Here is a 19,224-nt window from a genome sequence, read left to right as displayed (position 1 = left end):
CTGCTTCTTGTTTTCCCTTTCCCTCTCCTCAAGCTCCTGAGGGAGGAGGAAAAGGAGAAATATGCAGAAATGGCTCGAGAATGGAGAGCTGCCCAGGGGAAGGACTCCGGGCATTCGGAGAAGCAGGTAAAGTTAACCAGGGAAGAGCAGCCACTGGCCTCACAGGTAGGCATGCTCAGTAAGTGCTGGATGAGTGAATGGATTAATGTCAAGAGTAGACGACTGGGTGATTTGGGTGAGTGCAAAAAAGAGTTTTTCATTTTCTGATGTCAGAACGCTTGCTGAAAAACGAGCAGGCTCCTGAACTAGGGCACACGTTGGTTTTGTTTGATGGTGAAGGCTGGGGGAAATCCCATTAGGAAACCTGCAACCAATAAACCATGATTAGCAAAAGGGAGTGTTGATATTTAGGATTTGTACTAGATCGCCTCTAAGAGTGCTTTTAAATTCTTTTATGATTGAAGAATCTTTTCTCAGATGTTTAACAGTAGTTTGGTCCATTCTCTCTTTTTGAATGACACCAATCTGTTTTTAAAATGGTGAAATAACAGTATCTGTGGATGTTGATTAATGTTTTGTGTGCCTTACAGGTAAGAGTTGAATAAAGTTTATTTGAATTTATGTCTGTGTAGCAGAATGTTAAAGCACTGAATAAAATCTGTTGCTGATTCATGTCTAGAAAAGGCAAGGTAAATGTAGAATTTTACCCCCTCCCTCTGTATTCTTCCCATTCTGACATACCAAAAATTCTATTATTATAAACTGCTAACATTGGATTGAAATTCAAGAGTTTTGCTTGTTTTAGGTTTGAGAGATCTTTATATTATGGATTTATGTTTGAGTAGAAGCTCTACTCAGTTGAGTTCATATTAATACCTAATTATAATTGTGAGCCCCGATTTTGTTTTTTTTTTGTCTTTTCACTACGGTTTCTTAAGATATTTCCCCTCAAAATAAAAGTCATGTTCTACATATACATCATTGAGACTCGGAGTCAGCACAATCTGGTTTTTACGTTGAGTGAAGAACAAACGGTGTTAGAGTACTTTGACAAATGATATTCTTTTGGCCACTGGACAAGCATGTATTATGTGACTCCATAGGATTAGATTATCAGTAGTGGGGAAATGGCTTTCAGCAGTAATTGGACTGGATGTTTACCACTCAGCCCCTTGATTCAAAATATTTTTAGATTTTGCCATCCTCTGCCTTTAGGTGTTAGTGTAACAGACATTTATTTATGTACTCATTGGGTTTATTGGCTTGGAGTGGTTACTAAAGTAATATATGGGTTGTTTCAAAGTTATTTTGCTAAACTTAAGTATATGATATAAAGTGGGCAAGAGTTTAAATATATAGTCAAATGATTACCTTTCTCTTTAGAAACCTGTTTGCACCCCATTGAGGAAGCCAGGCATGCTTGTACCAAAGCAGAATGTTTCACCCCCGGATCTGTCAGGCTTGTCTCTAAAAAGTGATCAAGGTAGAGTAATCCTACAGTGTTTTGCTTATATAAATCTGGGCACTTAAAATTCTGTTATGTTGATCAGTAAACGTGTCTTCTCTTCATTTTGATTCTGGATTTCAAAGTAATTGACTATGGTGTTCAAACATGATGGCACTAAAGTTGTAAAAGATAAGGTAATATGCGTTTGTTGAAGTAACACTGGGTTTTTTTTTAAAAAAAACAAAAATCTGGTCTCTTGGTTTCTACCATTTTATATGTTATTAGACATACTTTTTGAATTCAAGTGTTTATAGCTAGACCTTTAAATATGTTTGTTTTAAAAGTAAAGGTAAATTGAGCCCAGGGCAGCAAAGAATATAGTTAATCAGAGTCCTTGCTATTCCTTCTGGCGTTTTTTTTTTTTTTTTTTTTTAATTAAATGTGTTCTGACTTTGTTAAAAACTTACTAATCTTTAGCAGTCCTTAAGTGTGGCCAATCCTGGTAAATAATACCCTTATTACATTCTCACATTTCTTTCTTCCTTTATAGAGAATTTATTAAGTGGTCTTGTGTGTGTTGGTAAAAGATAAAGAATGAACTAAACTGTCCATAGTTTGTACTAGAATTTTTCTATATTGATTCTACTTGGTTTTATTTTCCATACCCTTATATTTCTTGAATATGGGTCACAGCTTTTCTTAAGTCATTACTCACATTCAAGGCTTATGTATAGCTAAATTATGTAGAGCTGGCTGTAAGTTTGAATAATTTTGTTATTTCATGAAAAGAGTGGTTACTGCTTTAATCCTTGGTAAATGTTATAAAAATTTATGTGATATACCTGATTTATTTTCTCTTTTCCAATTCATTTAGGAATATAGGAACAGAAGGAGAAAGGTTCTAAAACTTTTGTTTTTATCAAAGGAGTAAATCTTGAGATGCTCATCTGTTTGTGTTGTGTTTTTTTTTTTAAAGCTCTCCTTGGAGGCATTTTTTATTTTTTGAATATTTTTAGCCATGGCGAGCTACCTCCTCACTGTGAACAGCGCTTCCTCCCTTGTGAAATAGGCTGTGTTAAATATTCTCTCCAAGAAGGTATTATGGCAGATTTCCACAGTTTTATAAATCCTGGTAAGTAGCCAATTAGAGTAGATGCTAAAATGTTACTTTTTTATATCAATCTTATTTGATAATAGTATTTTTATTAAAAGCTGTTGCATGGGTGAGTTCTTCAAATGTAGACTGGGTGAAAAAATACTGAGAATGAAGTGTTGACAGAGTTTCTGATTTAGGCTTTTAATCTCAAGCAAGCATTAAAGTTGAGCAGATAGAATGCCTGAAAAAAATCTGTAGCCTGCTGTTTGCTTATCTGTAGTCTTACAATTTCCTGAAAGCTTTGCTCTTTTCTTTCTTTACCCCATCCTTCACCTCAGCAGTTCCTAGTTTTTAACTTGGTGTTGACTTGTAATCTTGAGCAAAATATTTATCCTTTCTGAACCTATTAATTTATCTGTAAAGTAGGGATAATACCTGTTGGAGGGCTGTTCTAATTTGGGAGACCTGGGTTCGATCCCTAGATTGGGAAGAGCCACTGGAAAAGGGAACGACCACCCACTCCAGTATTCTGGCCAGGAGAATTCCACGGACGGTAGTCCATGGGATTGCAAAGAGTCAGACACGGCTGAGCAACTTGCACTTTTACTTTTCTAAAGAATACATGAGAAGGTATGGAAATAGACTAGTATTTAAAAGACTTTCAGATATTATTATTCCTACTACTGTTCTACCCCATCAAAAGCAGTTAGTAATGAACACATAGGATTTGATTCAGTTCTCAAGTTGGTAGATGGTAGTTAGGGGAGTACTGTACCTTTTAGAGATTAGTGGGAGGAATATATAGGGAGAACAGTTTGGGGAAAGAATAATTTCATCTTTAGTTTTGTCAGTTGCTTTAAAATTGATTAGGACAATCCAGCACTTTTCCTTGTTTTGAAATAACAGGAAAACAAATTTTCCTTCTTAGTGAGAGTTGCTGCTTAGGACAATTTTTGAACAGGTGTAAAACATTAAAAGGCAGAACTCAGAGACTTTCCTCTGAGAAATATGTCAGTTATTTTAGTATATCAAGGGCCTCGTGAACTGTGGCCTATTATATGGACTCCTGGCTAAGACTCCTTTAGCACAGATTTTCTTTACCTAGTATTTCTTTCTCTGTGAGGACTAACTTTTTAAAATAGTGTGGGGTATATACCAAAATTCTTTGATAGTCATCATACCTTTGGTTAGGAAAAAACTCCTTTGAGGTTTAAATCTTCTGTAATTTCACATAACAATAGCAATTACCCATGTTATGATGTGGTCATCCTATGGAATATTAACTGTAGTACAACCAAGAGCTTCTGGATTTCTGCATCTCTCAATAAAATATTTTGAATTACAGGTGAAATTCCACGAGGATTTCGTTTTCATTGTCAGGCTGCAAGTAAGTATAAAGGAATAGGATAGAATATAGGCATTGGGTATAAGCTACCTGGTTACGATGCTCTTTAACAGACACATAAAACATTGGGGGAAGATAATCTTAAATTATTGTTGGTAAATCTTCTTAAAAGTGGTAGATAGTGTATGTAAGCCTCAAAAATTTTTAAATTACAAGCAATGATGGAATAATGTCCTTTTCTTTTTATGGAAATTGTGGTTTTAGTTCTGTTTTTTTTTTTTTCTGATTATATCCTTTGGCTTGAAGATCAGTGGCTTTATTGGCCAGGTGCTTAGGTAGGTCTTCTAACAGGTATAAGGTTATCTAGATTTAGGACTATTCACAGAAATGTCCATTCAAAAGTAAGGGGGGAAAAGTTTATGCTTCAAAAGTAACAGAACAATAGCATTAAACAGATGAAACAGCTATGGATTGATTTTTCAGATGAGGAAAACAGGTTTCTGTGTAAAGTATCTTGCAACCGAAGGATGTGACTGTGTAGATCTGACCTCTTGTACTCTTTTCTAGAAACTAGATTTTAACCAGTTTCTTATTTCTTTTTCAAATGAAAATCAGGATAATAGGTTTGCTTTTTAGTTTTTATTCAAAATGTCAGTGTTTAAAACTTTTTTCTTAAAAATGTAGACAACTAGTCTGTAGAAGTGTTTGAAATTAGAAATAAGTTTTTCAAATCTGCTATAACAAGCAGTTGTTTTGTAATACTTATAATATTGTTCTTTATAAATGAAGATAATATTTTAGATTCATTTTTGATTGTGTTCTTTGAGTTTTTCCCAGTGTTCGTAAAACATATGTATTAGTCCCTTTTTTGTTTGTTTTGTTTTTTTGAATCAGAGCTGTAGACTTTGCGACAAGGAGTTTAAGGCAGTTTTTTAGTAAGTTCCCTTATGTAGCTTTGGGTGAAAAAAAATATATAGAATAAAAATGCTGTTGTAACTTTGAGATGTGAACCTAGCTCATCTCAAGTGTTAAATTGTCTGAAGCTATTTAGCAAAATAGGTAGTAGTAAAAAAGTAAAAGTAGAAACTTAGCTGGTGAATTAATTTCACATTTTTACTTAAGCTCTATTTATGGTTTGTTCATCGCATGAATGCTTTGGAATCCCTATATGTCAGACACTCATTTGTGAGAATGCCCCTTACTGTTTATTTTGTTTCTGATTAAATTTTTTTTAAAAATCATTTAAAAAACTTACTTTTGCAGTGTTTTCAGAATTAAGTGATTAACAGAAAGTCTTGAAAACAAACCTATTAAGGTTTCCAAGAATGTTTTCTTGAGTTATTTTTCACACTATTTGAAACCAAGCACAATGTTTTTCACTCAGGAAACCTAAGATACTTGGAGCTTACCAATTTAAGCATGTCTTAAATTGCCAATTTGATAACCCTAGGAAATGTATCAATTCAATAAGATAAATAACTGTATTAGAATGACAGCTGTGTCAACAGAGTAGCTAAAAATACCAAGGATAGTGTAATCCAGCTGATGTTTCACACAGTAACACACTGAAAGAGATATACATGATTAATAGCTAAGGATAGTACATTCAGATCTTCCTAATGCTCCTGTGCTATCTGGTTTTTAATAAGTATGGGTGAAACCAAGTTAAGGCTTCATGGGCATTATGGTTTAGCACATTATATTGAAGAATTTTAAGATTGGAAGAGATTTTGATAGTCTCCCATGTCCCACCCACCCCTACAATGTTCCTCTGAATGGGAATTCAGGTTCTGTGTGTGTGTGTTGGGGGTGTGGCCATGGGTAGGAGGTTTGGGCCCTCTCATTCTCCCATACTTTACCAGAGGCCCTCTGCTGCTTTCCTTTTTATAGTTAATCATTTTGAGAGGTAAGTTCTGCTTTAACATGAGCCAAGCCTTATAAACTGCTTTTAGCTTCCTATATGGAAGGTCTTTCAGCTTTTAAAACGAAGCTTCATACACATATAAAACAATTATAACGATAACCCTATATGCGAGTCAGAATAAGAGACACAGATGCATGGAACAATTTTATGGACTCTGAGGGAGAAGGTGAGGGTGGGACGTTCTGGGAGAATAGCATTGAAACATGTATATTATCGTATGTGAAACAGAACACCATTCCATGTTCGATGCATGAGACAAGGGCTCAGGGCCGGGGCAATGGGATGACCCAGAGGGATGGGATGGGGAGGGAGGTGGGTGGGGGGTCCAGGAAGGGGAACACATGTAAACCCATGGCTGATTCATGTCAATGTATGGCAAAAACTATTACAATATTGTAAAGTAATTAGCCCCCAACTAAAATAAATAAATTTATTAAAAAATAAATAAATAAAACAATTATAACATTCACTTAAAGTTTAAAGAATATTAATGAACAGCAGTGCACCTGCCAGTCAACTGAAGAAATAGCACTTTGTTGTTATCACTGAAAGCCCCTATATTTCTCCCTGATTTCATCCCCCCCTTAAGAGAACCACTTTTCTGAATTTCGTGTTATTTCCTTTGTTTTATGAATAGTTTTATGATAAGTACATATTTAAATAATGTATTTTATTTTGCTTGATTGAACTTCTCGGTCGTGTCTGACTCTTTACAACTCCATGTGCTGCCCCATCAGGCTCCTCTGTTCATGGAATTCTTCAAGCAAGAATACTTGAGTGGGGACTTCCCTTGTGGTGCAGTGGATAAGACTCTGTGCTCCCAATGCATGGGGCCTGGGTCATTCCCTGGTCAGGGAACTAGATCCCACATGCTGAAACTAAGATCTGGAGCAGCCAAATAAATACATGTTTTATTAAAAAAAAAAAAAATACTGGAGTGGGTAGCCATTCCCTTTTCCAGGGCATCTTCCCAACCTAGGGATTGAACCCAGGTCTCCTTCATTGCAGGCAGATTCTTTACTCTGAGCCATCAGGGAAGCCCCACATATTCTATATATTTCTTTTATGTGTATTTTTTAAATGACATCTTTCTCCCTATTTCTCTGTTGGATTGTGTGTCATCTTTATTGGTATATGGAAGTTTATAATATATCTGTTTTTATTGATTATTTTAATCGTGTGCAGATACCAGTTTTCATTTTTCTCTCATGAGTATTTTAATTTATAGAAGTTTTTATTTTTAATTTAGTAAATGTATCAATTTTTTCCCTGATAGCTTGTGGGTGCTTGGGGTCTTATTTAAGAATTCCCTTTTACTTTTTTTATAGTAAACTTTAAAGAATTTATTTTGACTTGACCCACTTATATTTCTCAGAATAAGAATATATACATTATTTACCAATAAATGCTTAATTCTTTAAACTTATAATTACCTTACTTGCAGAAATTTGGAAATCATTCCAATTAACTGGAAAAAAAATAGAAAAATTTTTTGTTCTTATAATTCAAAATATATTTGAAATAAAATTTCTATAGCAGCCAAAATCTTGAACCAGAAATTCAGAACTGCAGTCTCTCTTAAGGGTAACAAGGAGAAGGCAATGGGACCCCACTCCAGTACTCTTGCCTGGGAAACCCCATGGACAGAGGAGCCTGGTAGGCTGCAGCCCATGGAGTCGCGAAGAGTCGGACACGACTGAGCAACTTCACTTTCACTTTTCACTTTCATGCACTGGAGGAGGAAATGGCAACCCACTCCAGTATTCTTGCCTGGAGAATCCCAGGGACGAAGGAGCCTGGTGGGCTGCCGTCTGTGGGGTCGCACAGAGTCGGACATGACTGACACGACTTAGCAGCAGCAGCAGCAAGGGTAACAAAATGGCCACATACTAATTATCTTGATTATTAACACAGGAAAAAGAAAACGTGGCTCTTAAGACAAGACTGGCTAGCAGTTGGTGCAGTTTTCCTTCCTGGGCACACAAAGCTGTCTTTATTTTATCTGTTCAAACACAGACGGTTGCTCCAACTTTACAGTTTAAACGGACTTTCAACATTTAATATTGGTGATGCTTGCGAAGATTTAATAACTCCCAGCAATGAGAATCAGAAAATGACCACAATTAAAATTATCCGAAAGGACTTAACTACTACACAGAGTAATCTGCTATTCGATAGTGTTTTTGAATTACATGGTATTATTTCACAAACATAGCACCTCATTAAATATCTTGTAAACCACTTTGTAGTCACAATAAGGGTTGGGAGGTTAAGTTCCAAAGAGAATTATGTAATTAGTTTCACATAACATTGCAAGACAATGCAAATCTCAGGAAAATCAGCATTAGGAATGCAATCTGTTGATCGCTACAGTCCGTGGAGTTGCCCATACTCGAAGGGGATGCTCATCTATAATGGGCACCATCTTATTCAGACATGGTATTAATACTATGCTTCCAAAATCCAAGTAGATAAACATTGAAATGGACTCCTGCTTTACAAATCATCTATTAAATAAGCCTATAAAACTAAAAAAAATTTTTTCCAAAAGGTCAGATGAGATACACTTATTTTATCCTTAACCCCAGATAAAGAATTCCCTTCTCCTTGAAGGCCATGAAAATATCTTTATTTTATAGTTCCAAGATCTTATACCACTTGGAATTGACTTATGTATGATGTGAGATAGAGATTCAGTTTCTTTTTTTACCCCATGTGGATAATCAGCTGTCTCATTTATTGAATAATCAGTGTGTTCCCCATGTGTAGTGCCACCTGTATCACGTCATACTTCTGTTTATGTGTGAGTCTATTAATCTGCTTGTTTTTAGGGCCCATATATTGTTAAAACACAATATTTTCATAATATTTACTTAACTTTGTTCTTTTGGAATATTATGGCTGTTCTTGTCTCTTTGCTCTTCCACATACAATTTATCGTGCTTCACAAAAAGGCTATTGAGATTAAGAATCTCCTGATTTAGAATCACAGGATTCTAATCTTAGTATTTGGGGGATTTTTAGGGAAGTGTTTGTGCATTTTTATTTTAATTTTTATACATATTTTAAAGATTACTTTCCACTTATAGTTAATACAAAATGTTGGTTATATTCTCCATGTTGTACAATACATGCTTGAGTCTATATTACACCTCATACTTAGTACCTCCCATTCCCCCACCCCTATATTGCACCTCCGCCCACTGGAAGCCACTGGTTTATTCTCTATATTTATGAGTCTTCTTTTATATTCACTAATTTATTGTAGTTTCTGGATCCACATATAATCCATATCATACAGTTGGTCTGATTTATTTCACTTGGCATAGTGTCCTCCAAGTCCATCCATTACAGCAAATAGCAATGTTTTATTCCTTCTTAATGACTGGGTAGTATTCCTATGCATGTATATATCACAGCTTCTTTTTAAATTTTTATTTTATATTTGAATATAGTTGATTTGGGCTTCCCAGGTGGCTTGAGTGGGATAAAAAACCCGCGTGCCAGTGCAGGAGATGTAAGAGACATGAGTTTGATCCCTGGGTTGAGACGATCTCCTAGAGGAGGGCACAGCAACCCTCTCCAGTATTCTTACCTGATGAATCCCATGGACAGAGGAGCCTGATGGGCTACAGTCCATGGCGTTGCCAAGAGTTGGACATGACTGAAGCAACTTAGCACGCACAGCACACGCATGATTTACAACATTGTGTTAGTTTCAGGTGAACAGAAAACTGATCGTTATACACGTATGTATATCTATTTCCCAGATTCTTTTCCCATGTAGGTTATTATAGAGTATTGAGTAGAGTTCCCTGTCCTTGTTGATTATCAATTTTATATATAGTAGTGTGTATATATTATTCCCAAACTCCTAATTTATCCCTCCCCTCCTTCCCTTTCCTCTTTGGTAGCCATGTTTGTTTTCTAAATCTGTGAATATGTTTTGTAAATAAGTTCATTTGTATCATTTTCCTTTTTTTAGATTCCACATATAGCAATACCATATATATCTTTGTCTGGCTTACTTCACTTGGTGTGATAATCTCTGTAAGTTATAGAGATTGTCTATGGGTCTATCCATATTGGCTGCAAATGGCATTTTTAGGGGGAGGCCCCACCACTGCACACAATGTGGTATTTTAGTTCCCCAACCAGGGATTAAACCCGTGCCTCTGTAGTGGAAGTGCAGAGTCTTAACCACTGGATGCTGGGTAAATCCCTGCAAATGGCATTACCCTATTCTTTTTTATTCCATTGTATATATGTACCACATCTTTATCCATTCATCTGTTGATGGACATTTAGGTTGCTTCCATTTCTTGGCTATTGGAAATAGTACTGCAGTGAACATTGGAGTGTATGTATAGTTTCGAAGTATGGTTTTCTGTGGATATATGCCTAAGAGTAGGATTCTTGGATCATATGGAAACTCTCTTTTTAGTTTTTTTAAGGAACCTCCAGACTCCTTTCATAGTGGTTGTACCAATTTACATTCTTACCAACAGTGTAGGAGGTTCCCTTTTCTCCATACCCTCTCCAGCATCTACTGTTTGTAGACGTTTTGATAATGGCCATTCTGAGGTGATGATTTTGATTTGGGTTATAATTTTTATTTGCATTATAATCAAAATTATAGTGAAAATTCATTTTATAATTGTAATGCAAATTTTATAGTAACTAATATAAATTATAACAATTTATAATATAATTATAATTTGCAATAAATCATAGTGGGAACTATAATTAATAATGCAATTTTGTATTTATAAAATTTATAAAAATATTTGTAAAATTTATAAAATTATAATGCAAATTTTGGAAATCAAAATTATTGAGGTGATAATTTTTCTTTGCATTATAATTTTGATTTTCATTTTGATAATTATCAATGTTGAGCATCTTTTTATGTGCTTTTTGGTCATCTGTACATCTTTGGAAAAATGTTTATTAAGATCTTCCACCCATATTTTTTTTATTTTTATTTTTTTTATATTCAGCAACATGAGTTGTTTGTAGATTTAGGGAATAACGCCTTGTAGGTTGCATCATTTGAAAATATTTTTTCTAATTCTGTGGGTTGTCTTGTGGTTTTGTTTATGGTTTGCTTTGCTGTGCGAAAGCTTTTAAATATTTATTTATTTTTATTTATGTATTTATTTTGTTGAGGCAGGTCTTAGTTGTAGGACATGGGATCTTCAAACTTTGTTGCAGCATATGGGATCTAGCTCTCTGATCAGGGGTTGAACCAGGGCTTCCTGCATTGGGAACTTAGAGTCTTAGCAACTAAATCAGTAGGGAAGTCCTGTGTAAAAGCTTTAATTAGGTCCTATTTGTTTATTATTGTTTTTATTGTTATTAGGACGTGGATCCAAACAGATACTGCTGTGATTTATGTCAGAGAGTGTTCTGTTTTCCTCTTAGGAGTTTTATAGTATCTGGTCTTACATTTAGGTTTTTAATCATTTGGAGTTTATTTTTGTGTACATTCTTAAAGAATGTTTTAATATTATATCATTCTGTCACATGTGTCTGTCCATTTTTCCCAGCACCACTTACTGAAGAGACTGTCCTTTCTCCATTGTATATTCTTGCCTTCTTTGCTGTAGATTATTGACCATAGGTGAGTGGGTTTATTTCTGGGCTTTCTATCCTATTCCGTTGTTCTGTGTTTTTGTATGAGTACCGTACTGTTTTGATGAGTGTAGCTTTATAGTATAATCTAAAGCAGGGAGCCTGATTCCTCCAGCTCTGTTCCTCTTAAGATTGCTTTGGCTGTTTTGGAGTCTTTTGTGTCTCCATAAAAATTTTAAGATTTTTTTGTTCTAGTCCTCTTAAAACAGTGCCATTGGTAATTTGATAGGGATTGCATTGAGTCAGTATACTACCTTGGGTAGTATAATCATTTTGACAATATTGATTCTTCAGATCCAAGAACATGGTATATCTATCTGTGTCATCTTTCACTTCTTTCCTCTGCATCTTCTAGTTTTCAGAGTACAGGTCTTTTGCCTCCTTAGATTAAGTTTATTCCTAGGTATTTTATTCTTTTTGATGTGATGGCAAATGAGATGGTTTCCTTATGTTTTCTTTCTGTTCTTCTTAGTGTATAGATACGCAACAGATTTCTGTGTATTAATTTAGTCTCCTAAAATTTTACTGAATTAATGAACTGTAGTAAGTTTTCTGGTAACATGTTTAGGATTTTCTATGTATAGTATCATGTCATCTGCAAATAGTGACAGTAATACTACTACTTTTCCAATTTGGGTTCCTTTTGTTTTCTTCTCTGATTGCCCTGGCTAGGACTCCCAAACTATGTTCAATAAAAGTGGTGAGAGTAGACATCTTTGTCTTGTTCCTGGTCTTAGAGGGAATGTTTTTAGCTTTTTACCATTGAATATGGTGTTGAATTTTTTATATATGGCCTTTATTATGTTGAGCTATGTTCCATCTGTGCCCACTTTTCTATGGATTTTCTTTAATTTGTAAATGTGGTGCATCACACTGACTTGGAGATACTTAAAAATACTTGTATCTTTGGGATAAGTCCGTTTGATCATGATGTATGATCCTTTTAATATACTGTTGAATTTAGTTTGCTAGTATTTGTTGAGGTTTTTGCATCTTTGTTAGTTGATGTTGGCTTCTAATATTTTTGTGTGTCGTCTTTGCCTAATTTTGGCCTCATAGAATGAGTTTGGAAGTGTTCCTTCCTGTGCTGTTTTTCAGAATAGTTTCAGAAGGATAGATATTAACTCTGCTCTAAGTGTTTAATAGAACTCTCCTGTGATGCCATCTGGTCCTGGACTTAACTTTGTTGGGAGTGTTTTAATTAGTTTCAATCTCGGTACTTGTGATTGTTCTGTTTGTATTTTCTGTTTCTTCCTGGTTTGGAAGGTTGTACTTTTCTAATAAACTTACCAGGTGGCTCAGTGCAGGAGACATGGGAGACATGGGTTCCATTCCTGGGTTGGGAAGACCCCCTGGAGGGGGAAATGGCAACCCACTCCAGTATTCTTGCTTGGAAAATCCCATGGACAGATGAGCCTGGTGGCCTACAGTCCATAAGGTCTCAAAGAATTAAGCACAGCTGAGCAACTGAGCACAGATACGCACACACCTTTCTAATAATTTGTCCATTTATTCTAGATTGTCCATTTTATTGATGTATAGTTGCTCATAGTAGCTTCCTATGATTCTTTGTACTTCTGTGGTATCTGTTATAATTTCTACTTATTTCACTGCTAGTTTTGAGTTCAGCCCTCTCCCTTTTTTCCTTGATGAGTCTAGCTGCAGGTTTATCAATTTTGTTTATCTTCTCAAAGAACCAGCTTTTGGTTTCATTGACCTTGTCTGTTGTTTATTTTGTCTCTATTTAATTTATTGTTTTGTCTCCATTTCATTTATTTCTGCTCTCTTTCTTTCCTTCTGCTAATTTTAAATTTTTGTTTTTTCCTCTGGTTGCTCTAGGTGTAATGTTAGATTTTTTTATTTGACAGATTTTTCTTGTTTCCTGAGATAAGGTTGTATTGCTTATAAACTTCCCTCTTAGAACTGCTTTCGATGCATCCCATAAATTTGGATCACCGTGCTTTTGTTTGCATTTATCTCAAGTATTTTTTTATTTCCTCTTTGTTTTTTTTCCCCATGATCCATTAGTTATTTAGCAGCATATTGTTTATCCTCTGAGTGTTTTTTTTAAGTTTTTTTTTCTTGATTTAAAAAAAATCTTCTAGTGTTGTGGTTGGAAAAGATGATTGATGTAATTGCAGTTTTACCCAAGCTTGCTTTGTGGCCTAGCCTGTGATCACTCCTGGAGAATGTTTCATGTGCACTTGAGAAGAATTTGTATTCTGCTGCTTTCAGATGGAATGTTCTATAAGTATCAGTTAAGTCTGTCTGTCTAATGTGTATTTAAGACCTGTGTTTTCTTACTGATTTTTGGTTTGGATGATCTGTCCATTGATATAAATGTAATGTTGAAGTTGCCACTCTGTGTTACTGTTGATGCCTCCTGTTATGGCTCGTGTGTGTGTCCTGTTCGGTTGCTCAGTTGTGTCTGACTCTTGTGACCCTATGGATTGTAGCCTGCCAGGCTCCTCTGTCCATGGGATTTTTTTCAGCAAGAATCCTGGAATTGGTTTCCATTTCCTCCTCCAGGCCCAGAGGCCCATTTCTTCCTCTTCCCAACACAGAGATCAAACCAGAATATCTATGACTGTTAGCATTTGCATTATACATTGAGGTGCTCCTATGTTGATTGCATGTATAATTGTTAATTCCTCTTTTTGGATCGATCTCTTGATCATTATACAGTGGAAGTGACAAATAGATTCAAGGGATTAGATCTAATACACAGAGTGCCTGAAGAACTATGGACAGAGATTCGTGACATTGTACAGGAGGCAGTGATCAAGACCATCCTCAAGGAAAAGAAATGCAAAACAGCAAAATGGTTGTCTGAGGAGGTCTTACAAATAGCTGTGAATAGAAGAGAAGTGAAAGGCAAAGGAGAAAAGCAAAGATATACCCATTTGGATGCAGAGTTCCAATGAATACAAGGAGAGATAAGAAAGCCTTCCTCAGTGATCAATGCAAGGAAATAGAGGAAACAATAGCATGGGAAAGACTAGAGATCTCTTCAAAAAAATTAGACATACCAAGGGAACATTTCATGCAAAGATGGGCTCAATAAAGGACAGAAATGGTAGGGACCTAACAGAAGCGGAAGATATTAAGAAGAGGTGGCAAGAATACACAGAAGAACTATACAAAAAAGATCTTCATGACCCAGATGATCATGATGGTGTGATCACTCACCCAGAGCCAGACATTCTGGAACGTGAAGTCAAGTGGGCCTTAGAAAGCATTAGTATGAACAAAGCTAATGGAAGTGATGAAATTCCAGTTGAGCTATTTCAAATCCTAAAAGATGCTGCTGTGAAAGTGCTACACTCAATATGCCAGCAAATATGGAAAACTCAGCAGTGGCCGCAGGACTGGAAAAGGTCAGTTTTTATTCCAGTCCCAAAGAAAGGCAATGCCAAAGAGTGCTCAAACTGCCACACAGTTGCACTCATTTCACACGCTAGTAAGGTAATGCTCAAAATTCTCCAAGCTAGTCTTCAGCAATACGTGAACTGTGAACTTCCAGAAGTTCAAGCTGGATTTAGAAATGGCCAAGGAACCAGAGATCAAATTGCCAACATTGGTTGGATCATTGAAAAAGCTAGAGAGTTCCAGAAAAACATCTGCTTTATTGACTATGCCAAAGCCTTTGACTTTGTGGACCACAACAAACTCTGGAAAATTCTTAAAGAGAAGGGAATACCAGACCACTTGACCTGCCTCTTGAGAAATCTATATGCAGGTCAGGAAGCAACAGTTAGAACTGGACATGGAACAACAGACTGGTTCCAAATAGGGAAAGAGTACATCAAGGCTGTATATTGTCACCATTCTTATTTAACTTACATGCAGAGTACATCATGAGAAATACTGGGCTGGAGGAAGCACAAGCTGTAATCAAGATTGTCGGGAGAAATATCAATAACCTCAGATATGCAGATGACACCACCCATATGGCAAGTGAAGAAGAACTAAAGAGCCTCTTGATGAAAGTGAAAGAGGAGAGTGAAACAGTTGGCTTAAAGCTCAACATTCAGAAAACTAAGATCATGCCATCCGGGCCCATCACTTCATGGCAAATTGATGGGGAAACAGTGGCTGACTTTATTTTCTTGGGCTCCAAAATCACTGCAGATAGTGATTGCAGCCATGAAATTTAAAGGCGCTTCCTCCTTGGAAGAGAAGTTATGACCAACCTAGACAGCATATTAAAAACCAGAGACATTACTTTGCCAACAAAGGTCCATCTAGTCAAAGCTACGGTTTTTCCAGTAATCATGTATGGATGTAAGAGTTGGACTATAAAGAAAGCTGAGTGCCAAAGAATTGATGCTTTTGAGCTGTGGTGTTGGAGAAGACTCTTGAGGGTCCCTTGGACTGCAAGGAGATCCAACCAGTTTATCCTAAAGGAGATCAGTCCTGAATATTCATTGGAAGTACTGATGTTGAAGGTGAAACTCCAATACTCTGGCCACCTGACGTGAAGAACTGATTCACTGAAAAAGATCGTGATGCTGGGAAAGATTGAAGAAGGGAGGAGAAGGGGATGGCAGAGGATGAGATGGCTGGATGGCATCACCAACTCAGTTTCCATGAGTTTGAGTAAACTCCGGGAGTTGGTGATGGACAGGGAGGCCTGGTGTGCTGCAGTCCATAGGGTCACAAAGAGTCAGACACGACTGAGCAACTCAACTGAACTTGATCTTTAGGTAGTATCCTTCTTTGTATCTTGTTTGTCTTTATTTTGAAATTCTTTTTTTTCTGATACGAGGAGTATTCCATTGTTGATTTCCTTTTGCATGGAATATCGTTTTCCATCTCCTCACTTTGAATCTGTATGTGTTCCTAGATCTGAAGTGGTTCTCTTGTAAACAGCATATAGGTGGTCTTATTTTTGTGCGTTCAAACAGTGTATGTCGTTTGCTTGGAGCACTTAATCTGTTTACATTTAAGTTAATTACTGATATGTATGTACTTATTGCCATTTTGTTAGTTTTGTACTTGTTTTTATAAGTCTTTTTTCTTCCTCTTTTGTTCTCATGATTTGATGACTGTCTTCATGTTATGGTTGATTCCTTTTTCTTTTTTGTGTGAGCATTGGATACCTTTTTATTATTGTGTGTGGAGTCCATTGTAGATTTTTGGTTTGTGGTTACCATGAGGTTTTGATATAGAAGTCCATATATCCAAGATTAAGTTTCTGGTCTCTTAATTTCAAATGTGTTTCCATTATCCTGCATTTGTACTCTCCTCATTCTGTGTGAGTGATTTCCTATCTTTACTGTGTGTACTGGTGAGCTTTCCTATTTGTAATTTTGTTTCTAGTTGCAGCCTTTTCATTTCCATTTAGAGAAGTTTCTGTAGCATTTGTTATGAAACTGTCTTGGTAGTGCTGAATTCTCACAACTTTTGCTTGTCTATAAACCTTTTTATTTCTGCATCAAATATGAATGAGAGCCTTGCTGAGTAGAGTATTTTTGGTTGTCATTTTTCCCTGCATCATTTTAAATATGGCAAACCATTTCCTTCTGGCCTGTAGAGTTTCTCCTGAAGAATCAGCTGATAACCTTACAGGGATTCTCTTATATGTTATCTGTTGCTTTTCCCTTGTGGCTTTCAATATTTTCTTTTTGTCTTTTATTTTTATCAATTTGGTTAACATGTGTCTTGGCACATTGCTCCTTGGGTTTCTGCTGTACATGACTCTGTGCTTCCTCAACTTGGGTGACTTTTCCATATTAGTGAAGTTTTCAGATATTATATCTTCAAATATTTTTTCAGGCCCTTTCTCTATATCTTCTTTCAGGACCCCTATAACATGAATGCTAGTGCATTTAATATTTTCTCAGAGTTCTCTTAAACTGTCCTCATTTCTTTTTATTCTTTTTTCTTTTGTTTTCTTTATTCTGTTCCACAGCAGTGATTTCTACCATTCTGTCTCCCAGCTCACTTATCCGTTCTTCTGCCTCATTGATTTTGCTATTGATTCCTGCTAGTGTATTTTTCAGTTACTGTATTTTCCACTCTGTTTGTTCTTTATATCATCTGGCTCTTCGTTGAACATTTCTTGTATCTTCTTGGTCTGTGCCTCCATTCTTTTTCCAAGATTTTGGATTCTCTTTACTGTCATTACACTCAGTTCTTTTTCAGGTAGATTGTCTATCTCCACTTAGTTTTTTTGTTGTTGTTGTTCCTTCACCTGGAACCTATTTCTCTGTCATCTCACTTTGTCTAACTTTCTGTCTTTGTAGTCCCATTGGCTACAGGATTGTAATTCATTTTTCTTCTGGTGTCTGCCCCCTGGTGGGTGGAGCTGGGTCCTGTTCCTCTGGTGAGCAGGGCAGTGGCAAAGATTGTGTTTAGAGGCAGCTCTGAGCTCAGGAAAACTTTAAGCAGCTTGTCTGATGAGTAGGGATATGTTCCCACCCTGTTTATTTTTTGGCTTGAGGCATCTCAGCACTGGAACCTTCAGGCTGTTGGGTGGGGCTAGGACTTGGCATTAAAATGGTATCCTTCAGGACAGCTCACACCAGTGACCATGCCCCAGAACCTTTGCCACCAGTGCTCTTGTCCCCACAGTGAGCCACAGCAGCCCCCACTTTGCAAGAAGATCCTCTAAGACCAGCAGGTAAGTCTGGCCCAGACTCCTATGAAGTTGCTGCTTTTCCCCCTGGGTCCTGGTACACATGAGATCTTGTGTGTTCTCTCCAAGAGTGGGGTTTCCGCTTCCCCCTGGCCCTCCAGAGCTCTTACAGCAAGCCTTGCTAGCCTTCAAAGCCAAATGGCTCTGGTGGCTCCTCCTCCCAATATCATGCCCCCACACTAAGGAGCCTGACATGAGGCTCAGAACTGTCATGTCTGTGGGAGAACCTCTGAGAAATAATTATTTCCCAGTTTGTGCTTCACCCAACTGGCAGGTACGAGATTTGATTATTTTGCAAATGTGCCCCCCCCCACCATCTTGTTGTGTTTTTTTGTGTTTGGAGGTAGAATATTTTTTTGGATAGGTTCCAGTCCTCTTTGTTGCTAGTTTTTCAGCAGTTAGTTGTGATTTTTAGTGTTTCATGAGAGGAGGTGAACTCAGGTCCCTTTACTTTGCCTTCTTGTCCTCTGTCCAGAGAAACTAATCTCAGTATTTTGAATATATCTAAATCTTTGAATCATTTTGGAAACAACTGACAGCTTCATGATATTCTTTATGTTTACACATTTTTGACCAGAGATAATTTAATGCCACTGGCATTAGTTTCTGCAAAAATTCCCTAGTTAGTAATGTTTTAATATAGAGCTACACTTATTTTCTAGATATATTTTAGTTCTTTATAATAAAGTCGTTTTCTCTATAATCTTTATCTTATTAGTTATAGCTTATCATTTTTCTTGCTAATTATATGTAATAGCTCTCAATTACATTTTTTTCTCAGAAATAAAATTAATTTTATTTAAAAATTATTCTCTTTAGTATTTTTTAAATTGAATCAAAATTATATTTTCTAATTGTTTATATTTGTTTTGGTTTTATCCCACCTTTTCTAAACTCTGAGGCTTTTAGAAAATTCCTTATATTTGTGAAATGACTTCTTCTAATCTGTATCTTTTATTTAAAACATTTAAAACCTGTTTGTCTTAGTGTGCTGGCTATGAACTCTCGTTTCTAATCTTTCACCAGTGAGTATTCTGTTTGCTGTAGTTTTTCTCTCTCTCTCTTTTTTAGTTTTGGTATATACTCTTTATTAGGATAAAGAAGTTCCTTTCTGTTCCCAGTTTCACTAGAGATATCA

General features: G+C 36.2%; 1 protein-coding gene across 4 annotated transcripts in view; it reads left to right on the top strand.

Annotated features, from left to right (window-relative positions):
- Positions 1–19,224, top strand: part of MAEL (maelstrom spermatogenic transposon silencer) — a 49,565-nt gene that overhangs the window by 430 nt on the left and 29,911 nt on the right. For 2 of the 4 annotated variants that reach the window (XM_081489293.1, XM_081489290.1), the window contains exons 2-5: positions 34–126; positions 1,384–1,483; positions 2,424–2,579; positions 3,889–3,930. In XM_081489293.1, coding sequence (XP_081345419.1) covers positions 34–126; positions 1,384–1,483; positions 2,424–2,579; positions 3,889–3,930 — 391 coding nt within the window. The remainder of the gene's footprint in view (positions 1–33; positions 127–1,383; positions 1,484–2,423; positions 2,580–3,888; positions 3,931–19,224) is intronic. The other 2 variants (XM_081489292.1, XM_081489291.1) reach the window with 2 other exon arrangements.

This window comes from Giraffa tippelskirchi, chromosome 5, assembly GCF_054371585.1.
Source record: "Giraffa tippelskirchi isolate mGirTip1 chromosome 5, T2T-mGirTip1v1.2.pri, whole genome shotgun sequence".
NCBI lineage: Eukaryota > Metazoa > Chordata > Mammalia > Artiodactyla > Giraffidae > Giraffa > Giraffa tippelskirchi.
The sequence above is the reverse complement of the archived record's forward strand: the minus strand, read 5'-3'. Positions and strand labels throughout refer to the sequence as shown.